Genomic DNA, 20,231 nt, shown 5'->3' with positions numbered 1-20,231 from the left:
AACTAGTTAAACTTTCAATGGATGGTTTTAAATATGAAATTAAAACACATTAAAACTAATTAATTAATTCTCTCTCTTCCGATAAGTTGTGTAGTTCCTTAAAAAGTTCCACATACAATTATTTAAACAGGTAATTATTTTAAATAATTTTATCTAAGTATATAATGTAATTTCTATTTAAATTTTATTAAACGTGCATTATTTTATATAGTCAATTGGTAATTATAACCTTATTATACCAACAATATACCACGTTGACCAGTCCCAATAAACTATTAAACTAACTACACATAGGTATAATAACAACACATTATTATATGCATTTCCACCCAGTACTCGCTACTTTACAATGCAGTGTTTTCTCTGTGGTTTAATAACTAATTTATGGAGTTATTCATTCTTTAAAAATTATATTTTCTGATAAGAAATTGTAATATCATTACGGGGCAAACTGAGATGCAATTAATACACTATGCAGAGCTCAGCTGCACGTAATAATAGGATAAAATAGTTTACGGGTAACGGTACATAAACTTGCGTTTTAAGTTCGTTAATTGAATTTTAATATTATGCACAGTAAGTAATTTTCTTTGATAATTATAACTATATGTTGAACATTGTCTATAGTGTAATGCTTAATAAGTTAATCAATGTTTTATAATTCTCTAATAACTATATTAAAGTTTTATTATTGTGTAATAATCATTTCTCTTGTAAGCTGGTAGTAAAACATAGTTAATAAATATATTATACCTAGGCGGTGGTGGCGGGGGATCCCTCGAACGCCTGGGCAATAGCCGCGGGCTGTTCGGAGTACTCGCAGATTGCCCCGCCCCACTGTGGTCAGTAAACCTCGACAGTGGGTCGAAGATCTGCGACAGTCGCCGCGACCTCTCCTCCGACATCGTCACAACAACACAAAACTCACTAAAGCACTATCACATCACGAGAACCACAGCTAAAAACGTCACTATCGTATCACATGTAAGAACTATTTCGAACGGTCCAAACAATTTAAAGTGCGGAAACAGTTATCGCGCGGTGACAGATGGCGCCTCGCGCGCGTGTTTTGGCGCGCAATCTCAGCCGCCATCTTGTTTCCTCTGATCTTTTTCACGGCTTAACGTGCGCTGTATTTATAATTCTGAAAAAGAAAAAATAATATTAGTTTCGAGGTGGGTAACTCGGAAAGGTGAGTCAATTAGTCGTGGGGACGTTGGACTGGCGTCAAAACGAAATGTCAACTTAGAAGGCGATGACAAAGTGCGATAAATTATAGAAACGTTATTCCGGTAAACGTGACATTTAAATATTAGCCCCATTTGTATAACCTGATGACAATGAGATTAGAATATGCAGCGCCCACACATACATAACTCAAATAGAATGCAATTATACAGAATTAATTAAAAAGCGAATATATTATTCCATTTTCTGACCTAACACGTTTGTAAATTATGCAGCGTGCAAATAAAAAAATAAAATAACATCTTACCACGTAATCACGAAACAGAACACAATAAAACAATAAAAACGAAGGAAATACGCAATTTTATATACAAACGAAACGGTTTAAAAGTGTTTAAAACCGTGTCAGTTTTTATAGCGAGTAAGCCGACTATAAAACTATTTTTGTTAGTGACTCCCGAGTCCCATCACGAGTTGGCATGATATACAGTTCATTATGAACTATTACCGGATGCTCGTTACGGACCAGTCATTATACAAATGTTTACGTTTCAGTTTCATGTCCAATTTGAAATGTTCTGAGGTGAAGATAAAATCAAATAATGGTCCATTAAATCAGGTTACATCAAATTACTTCCAATTTTAACAATATTCTTGAAAATAATAAAATGAATGTAAAAAGTTGAGTATCATTGGATAAAATTTTGATATAGTTTTTAATTACTATTTTTTTTATTGGTACATAAAACATGAATCTTTACCGAATATTGTGGGTCCAGACCAGGGATAGCACATCTGTTTTCATGTGCCTTATTTTTATGAAACAACGTGGGGATATTTTACATGATTCGCATGAAATTATTTAATATGTGATCCAAATCACATTGGCATTGGAATAGCGTTCTAGAATTACACAGCTCCAACCTCTGGCACCTTTTTAAATGAACTATATAAAATGTCGTGTAATAATCAAAATTCTTTGTACTCCAAAAAGTTAGGCCACCAAGAATTTATTTAGGCATTCATGAGGATAATCGCATATCCTACTTGATTCGTCGAAAACGTGTTGATCCCTTCATTATCAAGTTCATTGATTACCGCATCCCGTAATGCTTATCACATCACCGAAGTGAAAAATTACTTTACGGTGTGGCAAATTAAAAAGGTCACTGACCAGAAAATTGCTGGACCCGACAAGATACGAGCTTTGATTAATGTTATCACGGACGTTATCAAGGATACACTTTAAATTGGGGTCAACCCCTTCTTGTGTTACTGACATTTTTATCTGTATATTAAATGGAGATTTAAATACATTTATTTAGGAAGAGTTTTCCTTTGTTTTCATTAGAAATAAGCTAGGTTTTTTGAGAAGGATTTTAGACATTGATATTACGTAAATATTTTATCAATGGGTATTATGACATATTAGTTTTATGAATGGATTCCCACTGTATTCACCAATATAAAGACGTTGTTAGATAAATGTTCATAATTAAAGTACGATTAGAACTAAAGAAACTCATTCAAAATTTGTCTTACTAATTCTAATTTACTATATACAAATGCGTGAAGGAATCAACGTGATTTGAGTATATGGATGTTAATTAAACATCGCGGATTAAGTCCACCAGTATAAGTCAGTTTTATATGTGACCCATGTTATGGTTCAAATTCATATCGTGCTATGCCGTGACCGAAATGTATTGCAAGACATAGACTTTAAATAGTTTCCTTTTCAGTGGTATATCAAAAGTCTAGTTTATCTAAGAATTATACTTTTAGAAATCATAGACATTTTATTGAATGACAAAATTCTTAAGTCCCACAATACAGTTTTGAAAACGTGAGATCTAAGGGTGCTTCATAAGGCTTCGGGTGTAGAAGGTACTAATCAATAACGTAGGTCGTAAACAAGCCAGGCAAGTTGAAAGCTATTCAACGAGCATCAGATACATAAGAACATTTTTAATGACTTGGGGTAGCGTGCTGTCTCATTAGGCCTGGAAAGGGTTTCCACAAAACAAATAATCTCGGAATGTCCCTAATATATGCATTCGCAACTTACAAAATCTTTTTTTTTAGAATTGGTACATTCGTTCCGGATACTACCAGCAAAAACAAAAATTACTCTTTATACTGTTAGATAAAGAAACGATTGCTTAGTTGTCTTCGTATTTTATTTGATAACACATCGTTCATTCGATTAAATTGAAACAATGATGGTAATTGATACTCGTTTCTAAATCCTACAAAAAACAATCAAAATGTCGTAGTGGAAAATTTTCAGAAATACGCAACGCTTTTCGCGTATAAGGAATCAACTAGTGTTATATTGAATAGACAATTGTCTACTGGACAAAGTCCTCTTTACATTTTTAAGAAGGTTTGGATCATATTCGCCCTCCACGCTCTGTTGCACGTGAATGAATATACAATAAGCTCAAGATGTAACTTCGTTTCTGATTCACATCTATCTGATTGGACAATTTTGCTAAAAAAGTCCTAGTTGTAAACTGGCGGTAGTTTCCTAAAATACCCTTCATTTTGAAATACTAAAAATACTCCGAATCTTGGCTATAAAATCTAGCACTATTACATTTCGGACATAGAATTGTCCGTATTCCTTTAAACAGATCTTTTCACAATCTGTAGCTTTATATTTTTGTAATTCAATAATTATTTTCATGTTTAAAATACTAATATCCAGTTAAAATAATTAAGATACGCTAGCTCATCTCTATCTTTTTCGATGTATAACAGAACAAAAAGACATAGTGTCTATTTGCTCTGAATATTTCATCATTGAATTTATATTTATGAATATTTCATTATTGAAATTATTTTTAATATACAAATTGACTTACAAAAAATGATGTGTAACTTATCAACATTGGAGCAGCGTGGTGGTTTTAGCTCCAAACCTTATCATCAGAGGAAGAGGACGCTTTAGGCCTTAGTATTTAGAGCTGTTAATAAAAAAGAAAGAAAAAACAAAAAAAATGTATCTTATCCTACAATTACCAGTAAACATGGTGACTGTTTTTGCATGTATTGATAGTGAACCTTTGTTTGTCCAAGCGCTGACCAATACACATTCGACAAAGGTATTCTAACAGAAAAAAAAGTAAAACGAAAACATATATAACATGTTAAAACGAACTCTGTACGAACATTCGTATTTTAAATTTAAATGTACATAGTTAAAATAACAAATTTATATCTAAAAAGAGATCTCTTTTTTGTTTGAACACGCATCATGCAAAAACCGCTGAATATTATGACTTGAAATTTAAAAAGCACCTGTATATTCAGCTAGTTTCAGACAAGGGTTTTAGCTAAACATTATCATACAATATAATTTAACGTACGTCCGTACACACACACACATACACAAACACACGCGGACACACACGCACACTCACACACATACCCAGCACCGCATGGCGGGGCTGCTAGTAATCTATAATTTAATTCGTCACACAAAAAAGTATAAAAGATGAGCTGATGATTATATTTATAAATGGTGTTGTTTTTTTGGTATTCATTAATTAAAAAACTACTAAATCAATATACATTAAACTTACACCAGAAGATACACCGTGTTTTGAAGGAGGTTTTAATATATATTTTTACATACATATGTAGCTGAGCTTTGCAGTTTTACCCGCCATTCATTTGGACCATTGACGTAACAAATTTCATATTCTTGTGATAACCTTAATTACTAACAGTTGTGTGTATTGACTTATATAAAAATAATGGATGCCTTCATGCCAGTTATCTTGAGACTTTTTTAATTAAATCAATATTTAATTTAAATTTTTATTTAGAAATGTGTGAATTAAATATTGCTTCACGCTACAACCAACTACAAAAAAAAAACTGACTCGCTTACCATTCCATTAATTGCAAAGTAATTAGAATATAACGAATAGTTTTATGATAACTATCACAAGCTTATTGAAACACTGGCTGATTAGAAATAACACTCAACACTCGAGACATATGCAGAATAATAGAAGTCAACAATTCGAAGACTAAAATTCTTGTAGGCGTTAGAAACATTCGTGATCTCTGAGACACGGTTGGGGTAAGACTCGCAAAAATAGTACAAGTAGCAAATAGCAAAAGATGTCACTATGTCGGATACAGAGCTTAATCACGAGCAAGCCTCCGACCCTAAGGCTTCATGAAACAAAACATAAAAATACGCTGAAACTAGTATCGGTTTTATAAACAAAAGTAATAACATTTTTGTTTTTACTATTCTCATCAATAAAATTTTATTTATATTCTGTGATAATGTTTAATATTTTATTAAAATTATAGTTTTCATATATGTAGTAAAATATTAGTAAAGTTTTTTTATGATTCACATATTTGTAATCAGCAGCGTTACAATTAGATTTTACTTAGAATGAAAATGGATCAAGTAAGTGCGTGTGTGTATGTGCGTGTGTGTATGTGTGTGTATGTATGTGTGTGTATGTATGTGTGTTTTATTAATCTGTACTGTAAATATCTCTTTTTTTAAATTGTGTGTTATCAAAGAAGCAATTAAATTGGAAGCTTTTCGAGGCATAGATAAAAAAAGTAGATAGCAAGTTAGGAGAATCGATTTATTCATTTACAATTTTCTGTAACAGTATCTTATTCGTTCTATTTAAAAATGAATACGCTCATTTATAACTTTGTTTTTTAATTTATCATACTAAACTAGGCATCTACATCGGAAAGGGCGTAATGTTAGCGTCGCTCATATTGTGACGGGTTTTTGCAACCCTCATTAGTGTCTGTCTGGTTGTTAGGCTGCCTTTGTTTCCGCGTAATGGTCCAGGCAGACGTTTTTATATATTAGATACTACGAGAACATGTTACAGTAATGTTTACGTTCGATTCTCTGTTAAAGACGTATATTTTTGCTAATAGATTGATCGTTGGGTTTTTATTTTTTGTTTTAGTAATAAGCTAGATATTCTCTATTTGATTTAATGTGTTTAAATTTTTATAAAAAATAACCGCTAGCTTTTATAATTATTGTGTAACGAGTCTAAAATTAATGATTTTTATTTCATTTTAGAACTTTGTCATTTTCAATTATTCTTAATATATATATATATTTTTTTATTTTGTTCCAAAGTTTCTTTAATGGTTTGTTTTCGTCTTCATTAATCAGAAATAAACACAACTTATATATCAAAATAATATTATACTACAACAATACAAAACTAAAATCATAATCCCGGACGAAATCTTCTTATCTTAAGAAGAACTTGTTTGTACTATATTATTAACGATAATAGCATCCGAAAATAATCCGAGCCCTACAAAGGATCAGAAAAAGTTATATAACATAGCAAATAAGTAAAAGATTCCTTTATCATGAAGGGCCGTTACGATAAGACTATCAAGCTCAGATTGGGACCTCATTTTTGTACTTCATTCGAAAGATCGATTACCCTAATTTCGTGGCAGCCAAGTATCGTAAAGCCTATTTATTCACCGTATCACGGAGAGCGCCCCTGTGCCTCGTTTACCTTCCTGCGTTTTGATGATAACGTGATTGACCTCACAAGCAAATGGATTCCGAACGAAGAAATTTTTGAACGATAATTTTTTTTAAGCTTCAATGATTTTAATCCTGGACCCTTTATCAATCGTAATTTAAGCAGAATATTATATTAAACGAATGTATGGAGCTAAAGAAAATTCGGAATATAAATTTCAGATTTATATTCGAGCAAGAAATAATATTTCCTTGCATTGATCCGGAACAAAAAAGCAACTCTGCCTCCGCTGTGGATATTCACAGACTATAAAGGCTGAGCACACACGCACATAAGAATGAATCCGAGATCGTGCTTCCAAAAGTAGTTTGAGATAACGCCTTTGTGACGCCTTACATTACTAATATTAAATTCGTCCGAAAATTTTATGTTATATTTATATTTAAAAAGCTGAAGAGTTTGTTTGGCTGGTTGAACGCACTAATCTCAGGAACTATTGGTCCAATTTTAAAAATTATTTCAGTGTTAGATAGCCCTTTTATTGACGAAGTATATACTGTAAGGTTTTCAAAGTTACATCTAAACCAAAAACGCCTTACGTTGAATCGACACAAAGCAGATGAACGTGTGAATAAGATCGATGACCTGAACGCAGCTGACGTGACATAAAGGAAGGAATAAAAAGACGCGTAGTAACTAAGATTCATGAACTGCTTGAAAACAGCATTAATTATGAGGCTCTTATATTATAAGGTACTTAAATTATACGCTGAAGTAGGAGCATTATTTTATATTCGATCAATAGATGGTTGAAACTAATAAAACCTGATCAAAGAAGGAAACGGGCATAACATCAGAAAACATTTGAAATCATATACCTATTCACACAGTAATCCTAAATATGTTGATTGTAATGTTGTCTGTGTAATGCTGTGTGTGTTTCTGTAAGTTTAAATAAACATCACATCAAAAACATACTCAATCAAAATATAAAGATTAAAGGCATTGGTATCTTAGTGTGTGGAGGTTTGACTATTTGATAAAAAATATATATATTTAATTTTCGTATATTTTATTAAAAAAAATTGTATGCTGGATTAAAAATATAAGCTATTATTACGGTATTAGATATTGATACTTTTCGAAATAAATCTATACTATTATTATAAATGAGAAAGATTAGTTTGTTTGTTATCGATAAACCATGAGTACTGTACTGTCTGTGTACAAAAAGAAACTCAAAACTCACCGTTGAACACGAGCGTGAATTGACAGAATGTGATATTCGACATTGACTATAATAATTCTATAATAATTTAAAGGATATGTCCTTAAACAAACTTATCAAAATGGCGTATCGCCGTAAGTCGGTTGTCAACATTTCACGTGAGAAACGAAGTGAATTCTTCAAGAATCGTACTGCATATAATACCGATTTTATTCACTATGATAGTTTACCAACTTACCCTGCAGTAACAATACAACTATATCTTATTTAAGTAATAATAAGAATTCAGAATGCGTGTTCTTAAATCATTCATTATAGTCAAAGCGATGCGGTCGAAGCCGCGGGCACAGTTAATTAATAAACATTAGTCTTAAGCCTTTGAAACAATTTAAATTGATTTGTTAATTGTTAATTTGAATCAAATTATAATTTAATTGAACTCAACTTAGCGTGTTATATCAATATATAACACGCTATTCCAATTCCAATGTATTTACATATATATTACATACAGGAAAAAAATTAAACAAACTTTAGATTTACGTATTTCATTCGATTCGTTAATAACTCAGCTATATTGTGCACTACTAAGAGTTTATGATTAATATACCTTTATTTATAACAGAACACTAGTACACTTTACTACTTATTTCCACTTTAATTTTACTTCCAAAATTCCGATAACTGTTTTGTCGACGTTCATAACGCCATTTTTACGCAAATCCGTAATGAATATCATAGATTAATCAAGCTCTCAACCAATGATATCGCGTCAATTTGTTGTCAAATGTTCTTTATTTATCGTTTTTCCTATTATGGTTGGAACAGAGTATATACTTAAAACATATCCCAAAAGCGCTGCATTTTTTCGTATAAGATTTATGTAGATTGGTCTTGCGGTCATCTCCTCGGCATTACATGAATTATCTTATTGTCATATCGGATTAACTTTGTTTGAAGTTCATGTTGACAATTGTCCTCTCGCAACGAGAAGTCAAAACGAATAAAAAATACGTCAACGAACACACAATACGTAAATCCTCATAAAATACATTGTTGAACTCAATGGGCCTCGTAATAAAGCCTTAGTGCACGCCCTGGCTACCATACCTTCATCAGGTATTCTGCCGTCAAACAGCAATTCTAAGTATCGTAGAATTCCAGTTTAAAAGGTGAGTGTCCCAGTGTAACTATAGACACAAGGGACATAACATCTTATTTCCCAAGGTTGCTGGCGCATTAGTGATGTAAAGAATGGTGACCGCTTAACATCAGGTGCCTCATTTGTCCGTCCGTCTACCTACTACATAAAAAAATGTCTGCAATTCCACATACCAGACATATTTTACTAATTATAAACCGCAAAATAAAACAACAATACGTCAAGAACCCAAGTAATCGCAGAGTCGTGATGTAGTACATTAAGATTGTTTCGGTATTTAAAGGTAACCCGAATTAAATTCCATTATTTCCAAGCTTAACACCACACAATCACGGAGCCACAGTTCTTAATTAAACATGGGGATAGAATGTTATACGAAATTTAACATCGGTAAAAGGTTTGGGACCGCCTCGGACGCTATCGACTCTTTTCGCACATGTTTATGATTATTAGTGTTGTGCTTTGTCGTACCAGCTCTCCACTATACGTTTAGTAATGTGTCGTTATATCGATAGCGGTGAATATATGGTAATCGTTTTTCGCTTGGATTAACTTTTATAGTAATAAGTAACAGCATGTAAATACCCCACAGCTGAGCAAAATCTTCAACGGCTCTTTAGGAGGTTTGGAACATATTCCATAACGTTGATCCAATGCGGTTTGATTGATTTCAAAGATTTTCGAAAAGCAAATTTATAACAAGACTGTAGTTACAGGTACTCAGAAAAAAAAAAACATCAGTCACACAGTCACGGTTCAGAAGCATCTTATTCAGGAAACGAGGATCCTGAAACAATGTAAGTGCTGTGCAATCTATTTGGCTACATGCCCAATAACTGAATACTAGCGTCCCGATGTGACCTACTTCAAGCCCAACTTAGTTTAAAATAAAGATTATTCTCTTATCTTATATCTCTCAAACGGTATTACAATCGTATCAGTTCAACGCGTATTAGTGCCGCCATTACAATGGAGCGCTACCTAATCCAGGGGACACTCTATTGGGCCCCTGAGATAGCATAAGCACTAAGCAATCGATTTGGCAATGTTCCCAATAACTCGCTACCGGTCCAGCACTGCGACCTACTTCTATCTTTAATCTTATTTTATCCAACCGTTATTTAAATTAATAATCTATCCTAGTTTACTTACAATTCGACGTTACAGATGAAAAGTATTTTCAATTCGAATTCGATTTATTTTTTGACGAGCGATAATTATCTAGTATTTTCGCGATTTGAAATTCGAAAATATAAATTTAATATCGATATTTTTATTCTTCACTTCACTGTCCGCTATCTCTTGTGCCAGACAATAGCCCGAGCCAAAAGGCAGATTTTAATTACGAGCGCCGCCTGGAGGCCTGCGTTACTCATTGTGCCTTTGTACCAGCTATGTCTATTTTGAGTCTCATCTCCATGCCTATATAAATATATACCATATGGACTTTATTCATAATTATATATTATTAAAGAATAAAGCGATCCTTTTTTAGTGTAAAAAAGTTCGTTCCATAATGGATTAGCTATTTGTTGAGGACTTATTTAAGAAAATAAAGTGGTCAAAAATCTTATATATGAAAAAATGATTGACAATATTTAGGAGTAGGCACTTGTCCTTCCACAAACCCTGATTGGACGCTAACGATCTACTCCATAGAAAAGAAGATGTCTACCCTAGCTGTAGTATATATACATATATAGTACTTTATATATACTTCCTCAGCTAAGTTTACAAATATAAAATTTCTTTTTATAGATCAAGTTCGGGTTATCGAGGATCATTTTATTCAAGTAATGGTTTAATTTCACTTCTTCCTATATACAATGAAGTTTTATATATATTTATATCCATTAAATCTCCTTTACTTATTGTGAAGTCAATGAAATTTCAGGGGAATTTCTGAGCATTGTACTAACAATGTCCGTTTCTTAGTCTGCATTTGTTTAATATAATTATATTTGTTCGCCTCAGAAATCTCAATACAATTTATACAATCCTATGCAAATATTGGAATTAATAGTAGAAATGTTTGAAGCAGGAACCGAAACAATCCCAAGCATTTCAGAAGTCAGAAGACTACTGATGGTTATGTATTTATACTAATATTATCTGCGCGTCAATATTAGTGATACAAATATTGATAGTTTTGATTTAAATCAAGTGGACGATATTCTGTTTGTTATGTTATTCGTTTTTTTTTTATTAATAAATGCTCATAGGATAGAAGACGAGAACTTTAAGCAAAGGTCAAACCTGTACTGTAGTAGCGTGGTGGAATTTAGATCCAACTGATAGACAATCTTGTTTAAATCTAGGAAATATTTTGCTGTTCATTAACACTGGTATCTATTTAATATACGTCGTAAAATATTTTATATAAAAATATGAATAAGTATAAAATCTGGTAAATTGTCTAAGGAAATTAAAAAAAAATCCAGGCAAAGATAAAATATGTCCAATGTCGTTATTCATAATTTTAAGTACCATTCTCATTTAAAAGCATTATTACTAAATACCATATCAATTAGAATTTTCTATTTGTCAATTTAAATATCAAAACTAAATCTAAGACTGCAATTCAAATGTACCACAAACTGATATTCATATTGTTTCTAAGCCTATATATGTACGTCTTGTAGATCGGTTTCAATGAACAGCTTCTCTGTACCGAGGATGTAAACAACTGAATTCATCACACGACTGTCACTGGAACAAGAGCGTTCTGAAGTGGGTACACTTAATTACAATCCTTATTTGACTTTCAAGTACACGAGCGTATTCAGAGATATTTGCACTACGAACTCAAGAACGCTTTGATATTGACACTAAAATATATACATAGATAGATAGATGTTATTATTTTATTTATAAACTATAAATACAAGTTAAGCATGATAGCTCGGATACTTGTCCAAATTTAAATGTGCGATTTATTTAAATATTCATTTATCGATCTTTTTAAATTTCTTGCAAAATATGAAATAATTAGTCATTAAATACGAGTAAGTAAATGGTAATAAATTTTCACATAAGAATATGATATGAAATCAACATTTATATTTAAGTATCATTTGAACCGACTTTTTCACTTATTTATTTCAATACCCAATTATCCGACCCTCTTTTAAGAAAGCATAGACAAGGATGTGGCTACCGAAACCTCGTGTTTTCAGTAATATAATCCGATAAAGACATAGAAATGCTTGATAAGGGGAATTTTTTAATTTTTATATATTTTATAAGAGCCGAGATGGCCCAGTGGTTAGAACGCGTGCATCTTAACCGATGATTTCGAGTTCAAACCCAGACAAGCACCACTGAATTTCATGTGCTTAATTTTAAATTGTTTACAATTCATCTCGTGCTCGGCGGTGAAGGAGAACATCATGAGGAATCCTGCATGTGTCTAATTTCAAAAAAATACTGCCAGATGTGTATTCCACCAACCCGCATTGGAGCAGCGTGGTGGAACATGCTCAAAGCCATCTCCTCAAAGGGAGAGAAGGCCTTAGCCCAGCAGTGGGTAATTTACAAGCTGTTAATGTAATGTTATAATAAAATCCAATAATGAAACTTGCCAACCAAGTATTAAACCTAATATTATTGTGTTCCGGTATGTTATTGAATGTTTTTAATATGAATAAATTCAATGATGTTATTATAACACTTTTAATGTTCTTGTATGAGTGGGCATGTATCGTAAATTTAATTCGGCGGAATGAAATTAAAAAAAAATTAAAATATCCGCCCGAAGCGTTAATGATTGATGAGGGTGTTTGGAACGGAACAATGAAAACAGCGTAAAATCAACGACTAAAACACACACACATTCAAATATATATACCACATAAATTAAAATAAGATATATTTACTTATTAAATTGAACATTTATTTTCAAATAACATTATTTAAATTGTTTATAATAAATTAAAGTATGACAATGTTTTATTTAGATTTTATCTATACTAATATTATAAATACGAAAGTAACTCTGTCTGCTACCTTTTGGCAATTTGGTATGGAGATCGTTTGAGTCCCGGGGAAGGACAAAGGCATTTTTTTGTAATTCACCTTTGATTCGATTTAAATGGGAGGGGGGTGTTATAGGTAAATTTCCAAGGTTTCCAGCTAGTTTAAGAATATATCCGTTACAACTACAACGCGAGTGTTAAACTTGCACGGTAAAATATCGGAATCTGTTCTTGAATGACAATTCATTTCATTCATTTCTGAACTTTTAACTCAGTCAGATGAACAATACACGAACACAATACGTAAAACAAATATATTTTTACATATAAACTAGCTGAACCTGCGGCTTTACCCTCTCGAAATTTATAAAACACAAACGTAAGTTTCGAAATCCGTTCTTACCCTATAAAGAACCTACCTGCCAAATTTTAAATTTGTCGGTAATTATAGTTTCTGAGATTTCGTGATTAATCAGTGAGAGGTATTTTGCTTTTATATATGTATATAGACCACACACTATATCGTAGTTTAAAAAAAAAATTACCAATGAATTAAATAACCAAAATCGATACAATTATAATTACAACAAAGTTTTAAGACATTGGAATTTCAGCACACTCACAAGACGCTCGTATGTCATGGCTTCTGATATCTTAATCATCAGTCGTGTCGAAATTTAATATTTTGTTTCCTTTCAATTACGAATAAACATAAATTATTTCAGATCGCCGGATTCGTGGCTGCACTGGAAATGGCCGATAAACGCTTGCGTTAAAGTTTACGACGTCAGCGTTTGACAGGTCGACGTCGGCTGATGTGATTGGAACAACAGCTCAGCTTGACCTCGTTTATGAAATTTAGTTTCAGTTATCTCGACATCGTTTAAAATTACGAGATTTACAATGAGTTTTTTGTAGAAAAAAATATCAACTAAGAGGTACTTATTGAATAATAATTGGCTAAATTCAGTCTAATATCCATAAAATCAGATTTACTACCGCTGTCTTTATTCTTTAACTGCGACATTTATTTACAGCACATCCTAATATTTTAAATGTATGTGTGTTTGTAACGCTTTTAGGCCTTAACTACTCAACTGATAATCATGAATTTTCATTCATGGTGTCTGATTTACAGAAGAGGACATAGGGCACCTCACAAATGACCGACAAACCCACAAGCGGGCTGAAGGCGGGAATTAGTATTTTCATTAAACGAGCCGTGATGATCCAGTTGATAGAACCCGTTGATTTCATCTGAAAATTACATAATTTTTTGGATGAGGAGGTTTAAGAGATCAAGAGAAACGGAAAAATCACTATATACGGAATTAAAGTCACCACCAATATATCGAACTGACGAGAATATCGTGTTAAACTGGATTTCAAAATTTGTCCTCAACAGGAGAGCAAACTAGCAAACGTCAACGTTTATTTCAATTGAAAATTATTGTTAAATATTTTAAAAGTAATGTTTTAAAAATTATGTTTTATATTAATACTAATACATAGTTAGTTACAGGACATGGGAAATAAACGGAAGCCATCAACTTTTAAGTGACGCCAAAAATACGTTCCCTACCGAAGCAACAAAATGGAATATTTATTTCGAAGTCTAAACAAGAAGATATATTCGTAAAACAATACGTCGATAAATCATTTTTCGGTAATCATTAGTCATTTCAAATACTTGGAAGTGGTAAAATAAGCCTATTATAAATAAAAAGGCAGGAAACGGATCTGGGTCGAGGCGGCTACGTATTAATGGACGTTATGCAACTCGATTATTTGTGACAATCGAAATCCATATATTCCACATATATGAAATATATGGATTCGGAAAACACAAAGCTAATCGTTTATTTAAAATCGGAATATACTTTGAATAAGCCTTTACGAGCACTTTTACAGAATTATTAACGTAAAATCACCACTGGTCCGGAAACTCATTAGTTACTATTCTCCTAGTCGAATACAATTAAATTTATATAATAATAGTTGTCTGTAATTGTTCCCTCGGCTTCGAAGGTATAAAAAAAAAATATAGGCATAAAAAAGTAGCCTACTGTATGAAAAATATTGCAAATGTATTTAGATGATTTTATTATTTCATTTAAAATCATATCCAATAACACAAATATACATCTAACCAAAAGGTGAACTTAAACCCTAAATGCTTTTCTTCCAGTCCTTCAATATTTAACTATCAAACGTTAACTAAGCTGAATTAGGACGACGGATCTAAAGACAATATTCGTTATTTAATAAATTATAACAAAATATGTACATATAATTAGTTAAAGTAAATTAATAATCAATTACTAATGAAGTTTACTAAAAGTACCAAGTAATCGTTTAGTAGGAAAAAAGTAGTAATAAATCAAAATTTACAGATTTATAATTACTCAATTCTCTATATATTGCACAAACGGCTGATCTAATATAAAGTACTCGTAAGTTAACAAAACTGGACTTTTGATAAATTCCTATTGAGTAGCTTCAGCGAACCAACTTTAATTGTTACATTATTTATTTCCTATATATCTGCTTTTGTTTCTCTTATTTTTTGTTATTATTGTATAGTTTTAAGTCTATAAGTGTTGACAACGAACATCGATCTACAGATAAATCCAATAGGGTTTTTGTTGCATCGTTCTTAATAGAGTAGAACATAAAATAAAATGTATATTTAATTAAATAAATAAATAATAAATAATACTGAAAAAACATGCATTTATACTAGTGTTTAGTTAACATGCATTTTAACAGTCTGTTAAATAACCTACTTAGTCAATAAGAGTCGCTACAGGCCTTACCGGCGACGTCCAAATGCGCACTGAAGTTGCCATGTGTAAAATCATCCGTAGTCTTTAATGATAGAATAAACTCTGGCGTGAGTAAATACCAAACGCAACCTGTTTGAGCTCCACTCAGACGGGATTATATAGTCTTGCACGTGGGCCTCCGTCTGAAAGGACTTTACGGATTGCACAAGTAATAACAACAAGGCTGTATAGCTGTTTCGTTATTATATAATGTTTTATTGTGCAGCGTTTCTATAATCTTACAATTTGTAAAGAACTGTCTATTGTTATATTTTAAGAGGAGGTAATTGTACATTGTAAAAAAACATTTATTTTGCACTTTAATTGTAAATAAACAAGGACACGAAATTAATTCTTGTTTTTTTTTTATGGTATCGTTAGGCAGACGAGCAAATGGGCCACCTGATGGTAAATGATCACCACCGCACATAGACAATGGCGATGTAAGAAATAATAACCATTCCTTGCATTACCAATGCGCCACCAACCTTGGGAACTAAGAGGTTATGTCCCTAATGCCTGTAGTTACACTGGCTCACTAACCCTTCAAACCGGAACACAACAATACTGTGTTCTGCTGTTTGCCGGTAGAATATCTGATGGTTGGTACCTACCCAGACGGGCTTGCATATAGCCATACCAGCAAGTGTAGTGACGTGTCTTGTCACGTCAATTTAAATTCTGAATTTGAAGCGGGTGAAATAGTGAAGCGCAAATTCTTAGAGAATAATACTACATATATAAAACCTTTTCCGAAGCTCACCTGCGTCTTGTTACATAAGTTTTCTTTGTATTGGTTAGTAATATTTTCAGTTAGGCATTACCGAAAAAACGTCTCCCCTTAGATTGATACAGTTTTAACTATTTATAAATTCCTCAAATTTTATATTCTATAACTTTTGGAACATTTTATGCATGGCAATGTCATTCCGATATTCTCCGGATAGCTAGTCTTCGAACTGATAATACTAGAATTGTAATACGTTTCCAACCTGACACTTAAAACATTATCTCGCTCGAACAAGAAAATCCAGGAGCGGCGTGCATTTAAATTCGATTCCAAAAGTAAATCACTGGAAATAGACAATGCATCGAGCACCAGGAAGCGAATTGCATATATGTATGTATAATTTTTCACGCATCACCGAACATCCGCACAGTTTATGCGGTATCAGCAACAGTTTTATGTCCTCGTACGTTATTTTAACTGCCCTCGCTTCATTTGGTTTCAATCTGTCTAAATTAACATTCAGAATATATGAAATTATTTGTGGTTTAAAATCATCCATTTCATGAACCATTTTATTAGCCATTATGTTGCTTTTACGTATACATTTTTATTTTCTACAAAAGAGGTTGTTCAATATTAATTTCTGTTGTACATACAAAAACATACCCGATATTGTATGAGATAGCTCATTATACCTACTCCTTTTCAACTTGATATATATTTTTAATCATAAACTATAATAAAAATAACATGACTCCGGGACACGGTATCCCGGTAAAAATACTAGAAACTAATATTCCAAATTTAAATCTAACAGCTCGTGGCTACACTCAAGTTTTAGGTTTTCGTCGTTAGGCGTTAGGTATAGAGAAGAAGCCTTGTCCTTCCTTGGAGTTCCCGCTTATTTCATACCAAATTATTCATCGAATTGGGTTCATTCGTTTAACGGACAGACAGTAACTTTCGCATTTATAATATTAGTTTAGATGTATATGAATTACTAGTATTAAAAGTCGCGATTAACGAAGTGAAAAATAAACAAGCAAAAATCTAAATAGTTAAGGAGGCAAAAGTAAGGAGATATATTTAATAATAAGAAGAGAAAAATAAAGATTAAAAAATCTGTCAGATTTATATTAGTATAGACATAATTTATTGTATACTTCATTGTGAGTTCACATATTCTCTATCTCACGTTATATTTAATAGAATAATAACTCATATTTAAAAATGCTGGAGTCATATTCTTACTTGAATTTACACACATAAGTTTCTTTTGAATGTTTAATGGTGCTTGTGTGTTAACGTCTATTCTTTGAACAAAATTCAAAACTTTATGAGTTAAAGTCTGCTTTCAATGTCTCCCTTGACGGTTGGTCGTCTTTATAATCCCTTCGAGAATCCAGAACGTTCTAAGTGGTTTTCGAGTACCCAATATATTAAGAGATTTTACATAAGAGAATACATATTAAAAGATTATGTGCCTTGTAATGATATTTTTGAAATGAATTGCCAATTTATTCGATGACTATTTATTAAAGTAATTTGTAATATTACAATAATATTTAGTATCGTTTCTACGTAATATAAGCTATTGGGTAGAATAATCATTCGATCAGAATAAAGCGCTCGATCGAATTAGGATGCAAATTCATTTTATGTAATACAATACAACTATTCTGTAAGAACTCACTTAGTACCTCACTTATAAAATGATGTTCACCGGCTTAAAGAGATAGAGATGCGCTATTGTATTGTGATGGGTATAAAATTTAAATGTTATAATTATAACACTGATAGTACGTAATAGTATTAGTGTAGCATATAATATAATGATGTTTCAAAATCGTGTATAAAAACGGTGCCGTTTCAGTGTGTTCATGCTGAATAGCTCTACAACAGTATCAAAAAAATCACGTGATGAAAAAAAAAAACTTTACGTTGTTATATCAGAGCAAATAGTTACATAGATAGATGGATAATTTACCTTATATTATTTCTTAATATTAAGTTCATACTTAAACTCTTTTTTTTTATAAATAATATTAGCAATGCCCCATTTTAAGAAATTACTAATATTCTTAATACCCTTCCAATTAAGCCTGTGCTAGGAGTGGGAACGACAATTGTTCTTGAACCGAACCTGCGATTTTTTTCATAACTAGGGGACGTCAACCATTGCGCAATTGACACTTGAAATATATTATTAGTTATTATAAAACAATATCTAATTAAAGTGATTATTACAACCAAATAAATAGACAATAATTTAAAAGTGATATAAATCTTTAATATCTTGATACGAATCAGTGGATCAGAAACCATGAGCGTTAGATTGCCATATCTATTTGGAACAGTTCAGTTTAATTTATCTGAGGGGTAAATAAACGGGACTCGTAAAGAGAGCTCTTAGAGGGTATTGAGACTTGGGACGATGTTATGCAGCGAGTACTATCGGCTATAGAAATCGTGATGCACTATAAAATGCTTTTTCGACGTTGACGTTTATCTGGAATACTTTCCAGTACTGTAAATTTGAAAAGATGTGCGCAAAATATTGAATTCAATATAGAATGAAATGTAAAAAAAACTTTTTGTATTTAATTTTTAACAATTTTATTAACGTTGCCGAGATGGCCCAGTGGTTATAACGTGTGCATTTTAACGAATGATTGCGCGAACCCAGGCAAGCATCACTGAATTTTCATGTGCTTAATTATTGTTTATAATTCATCTCGTGCTCGGCGGTGAAGGAAAACATCGTGAGGAAACCTGCATGTGTCTAATTTCAACGAAATTCTGTCACATGTGTATTCCACCAACCCGCATTGGAGTAGCGTGGTGAAATATGCTGCAAACCTTCTCCTCAAAATGGAGAGGAGGCGTTAGCCTAGCAGTGGGCAATTTACGGCCTATTAATGTAATGTTATTAACGTTACAATTAACGTAATTAAATTAATAAATAATGAATAAACAAGAGGCCCGCCCGCTTCTTATCATTAGTTCATGGTTTTTTATCATTAGACAATACAAACCGCTATATCCCTGCGTTTTAAATCTGTAATACCTTCGAAAATATTCATTTAAATTACATGCCGTAAAGGGCCATATTGATGTATCTAAATGCACAATATATTTAAGGTGCTTAATTGCGGTTAAGGATTAATGCTGTATTGCTCAAAATCGCTTCGAAAATAAGGCATTATTTCTCTTAAAAAGTAAAGGTTAAATAAAAAATAGTTATTGTTGGTTATTCCTCAAAGATAGACATATAGTATTACGGACTTTTTTGTAGATCTTTTTAAGGTCTACAATACTCTAGTACAATATTTTGATCTATCTTGTAGGGTTCGGCCAGCGTTCGCAATGTATACGCAAAAAAAAATGTTCATTTACGACATCACTTTAGAAACCTCTAAAATTATCACTGTTTCTCTACTACATTGTAAATGTATTACACATAAATCTTCCTCTTAGGTCAATCTATCGATTAAAAAAAACCGCGTCAAAATTCGTTGCGTAATTTTAAAGATCTAAGCATACACAGGGACAGATCGACAGCGGTAAGCGACTTTGTTTTATACTAGGAAATGATAGATTAACTTCGACGACCT

At 32.1% G+C, this 20,231-nt stretch overlaps 1 protein-coding gene across 9 annotated transcripts in view; it reads right to left on the bottom strand.

Annotated features, from left to right (window-relative positions):
* Positions 1-20,231, bottom strand: part of LOC113399630 (uncharacterized protein) — a 325,751-nt gene that overhangs the window by 251,884 nt on the left and 53,636 nt on the right. For all 9 annotated transcript variants that reach the window (XM_064217105.1, XM_064217108.1, XM_064217112.1 and 6 more), the window contains exon 3: positions 754-1,144. In XM_064217105.1, the coding sequence (XP_064073175.1) occupies positions 754-905 (152 nt within the window). In that variant the 5' untranslated portion in view covers positions 906-1,144. The remainder of the gene's footprint in view (positions 1-753; positions 1,145-20,231) is intronic.

Source organism: Vanessa tameamea, chromosome 15, assembly GCF_037043105.1.
Source record: "Vanessa tameamea isolate UH-Manoa-2023 chromosome 15, ilVanTame1 primary haplotype, whole genome shotgun sequence".
Taxonomy (NCBI): domain Eukaryota; kingdom Metazoa; phylum Arthropoda; class Insecta; order Lepidoptera; family Nymphalidae; genus Vanessa; species Vanessa tameamea.
This window is presented reverse-complemented; position numbering and strand designations above follow the sequence as displayed.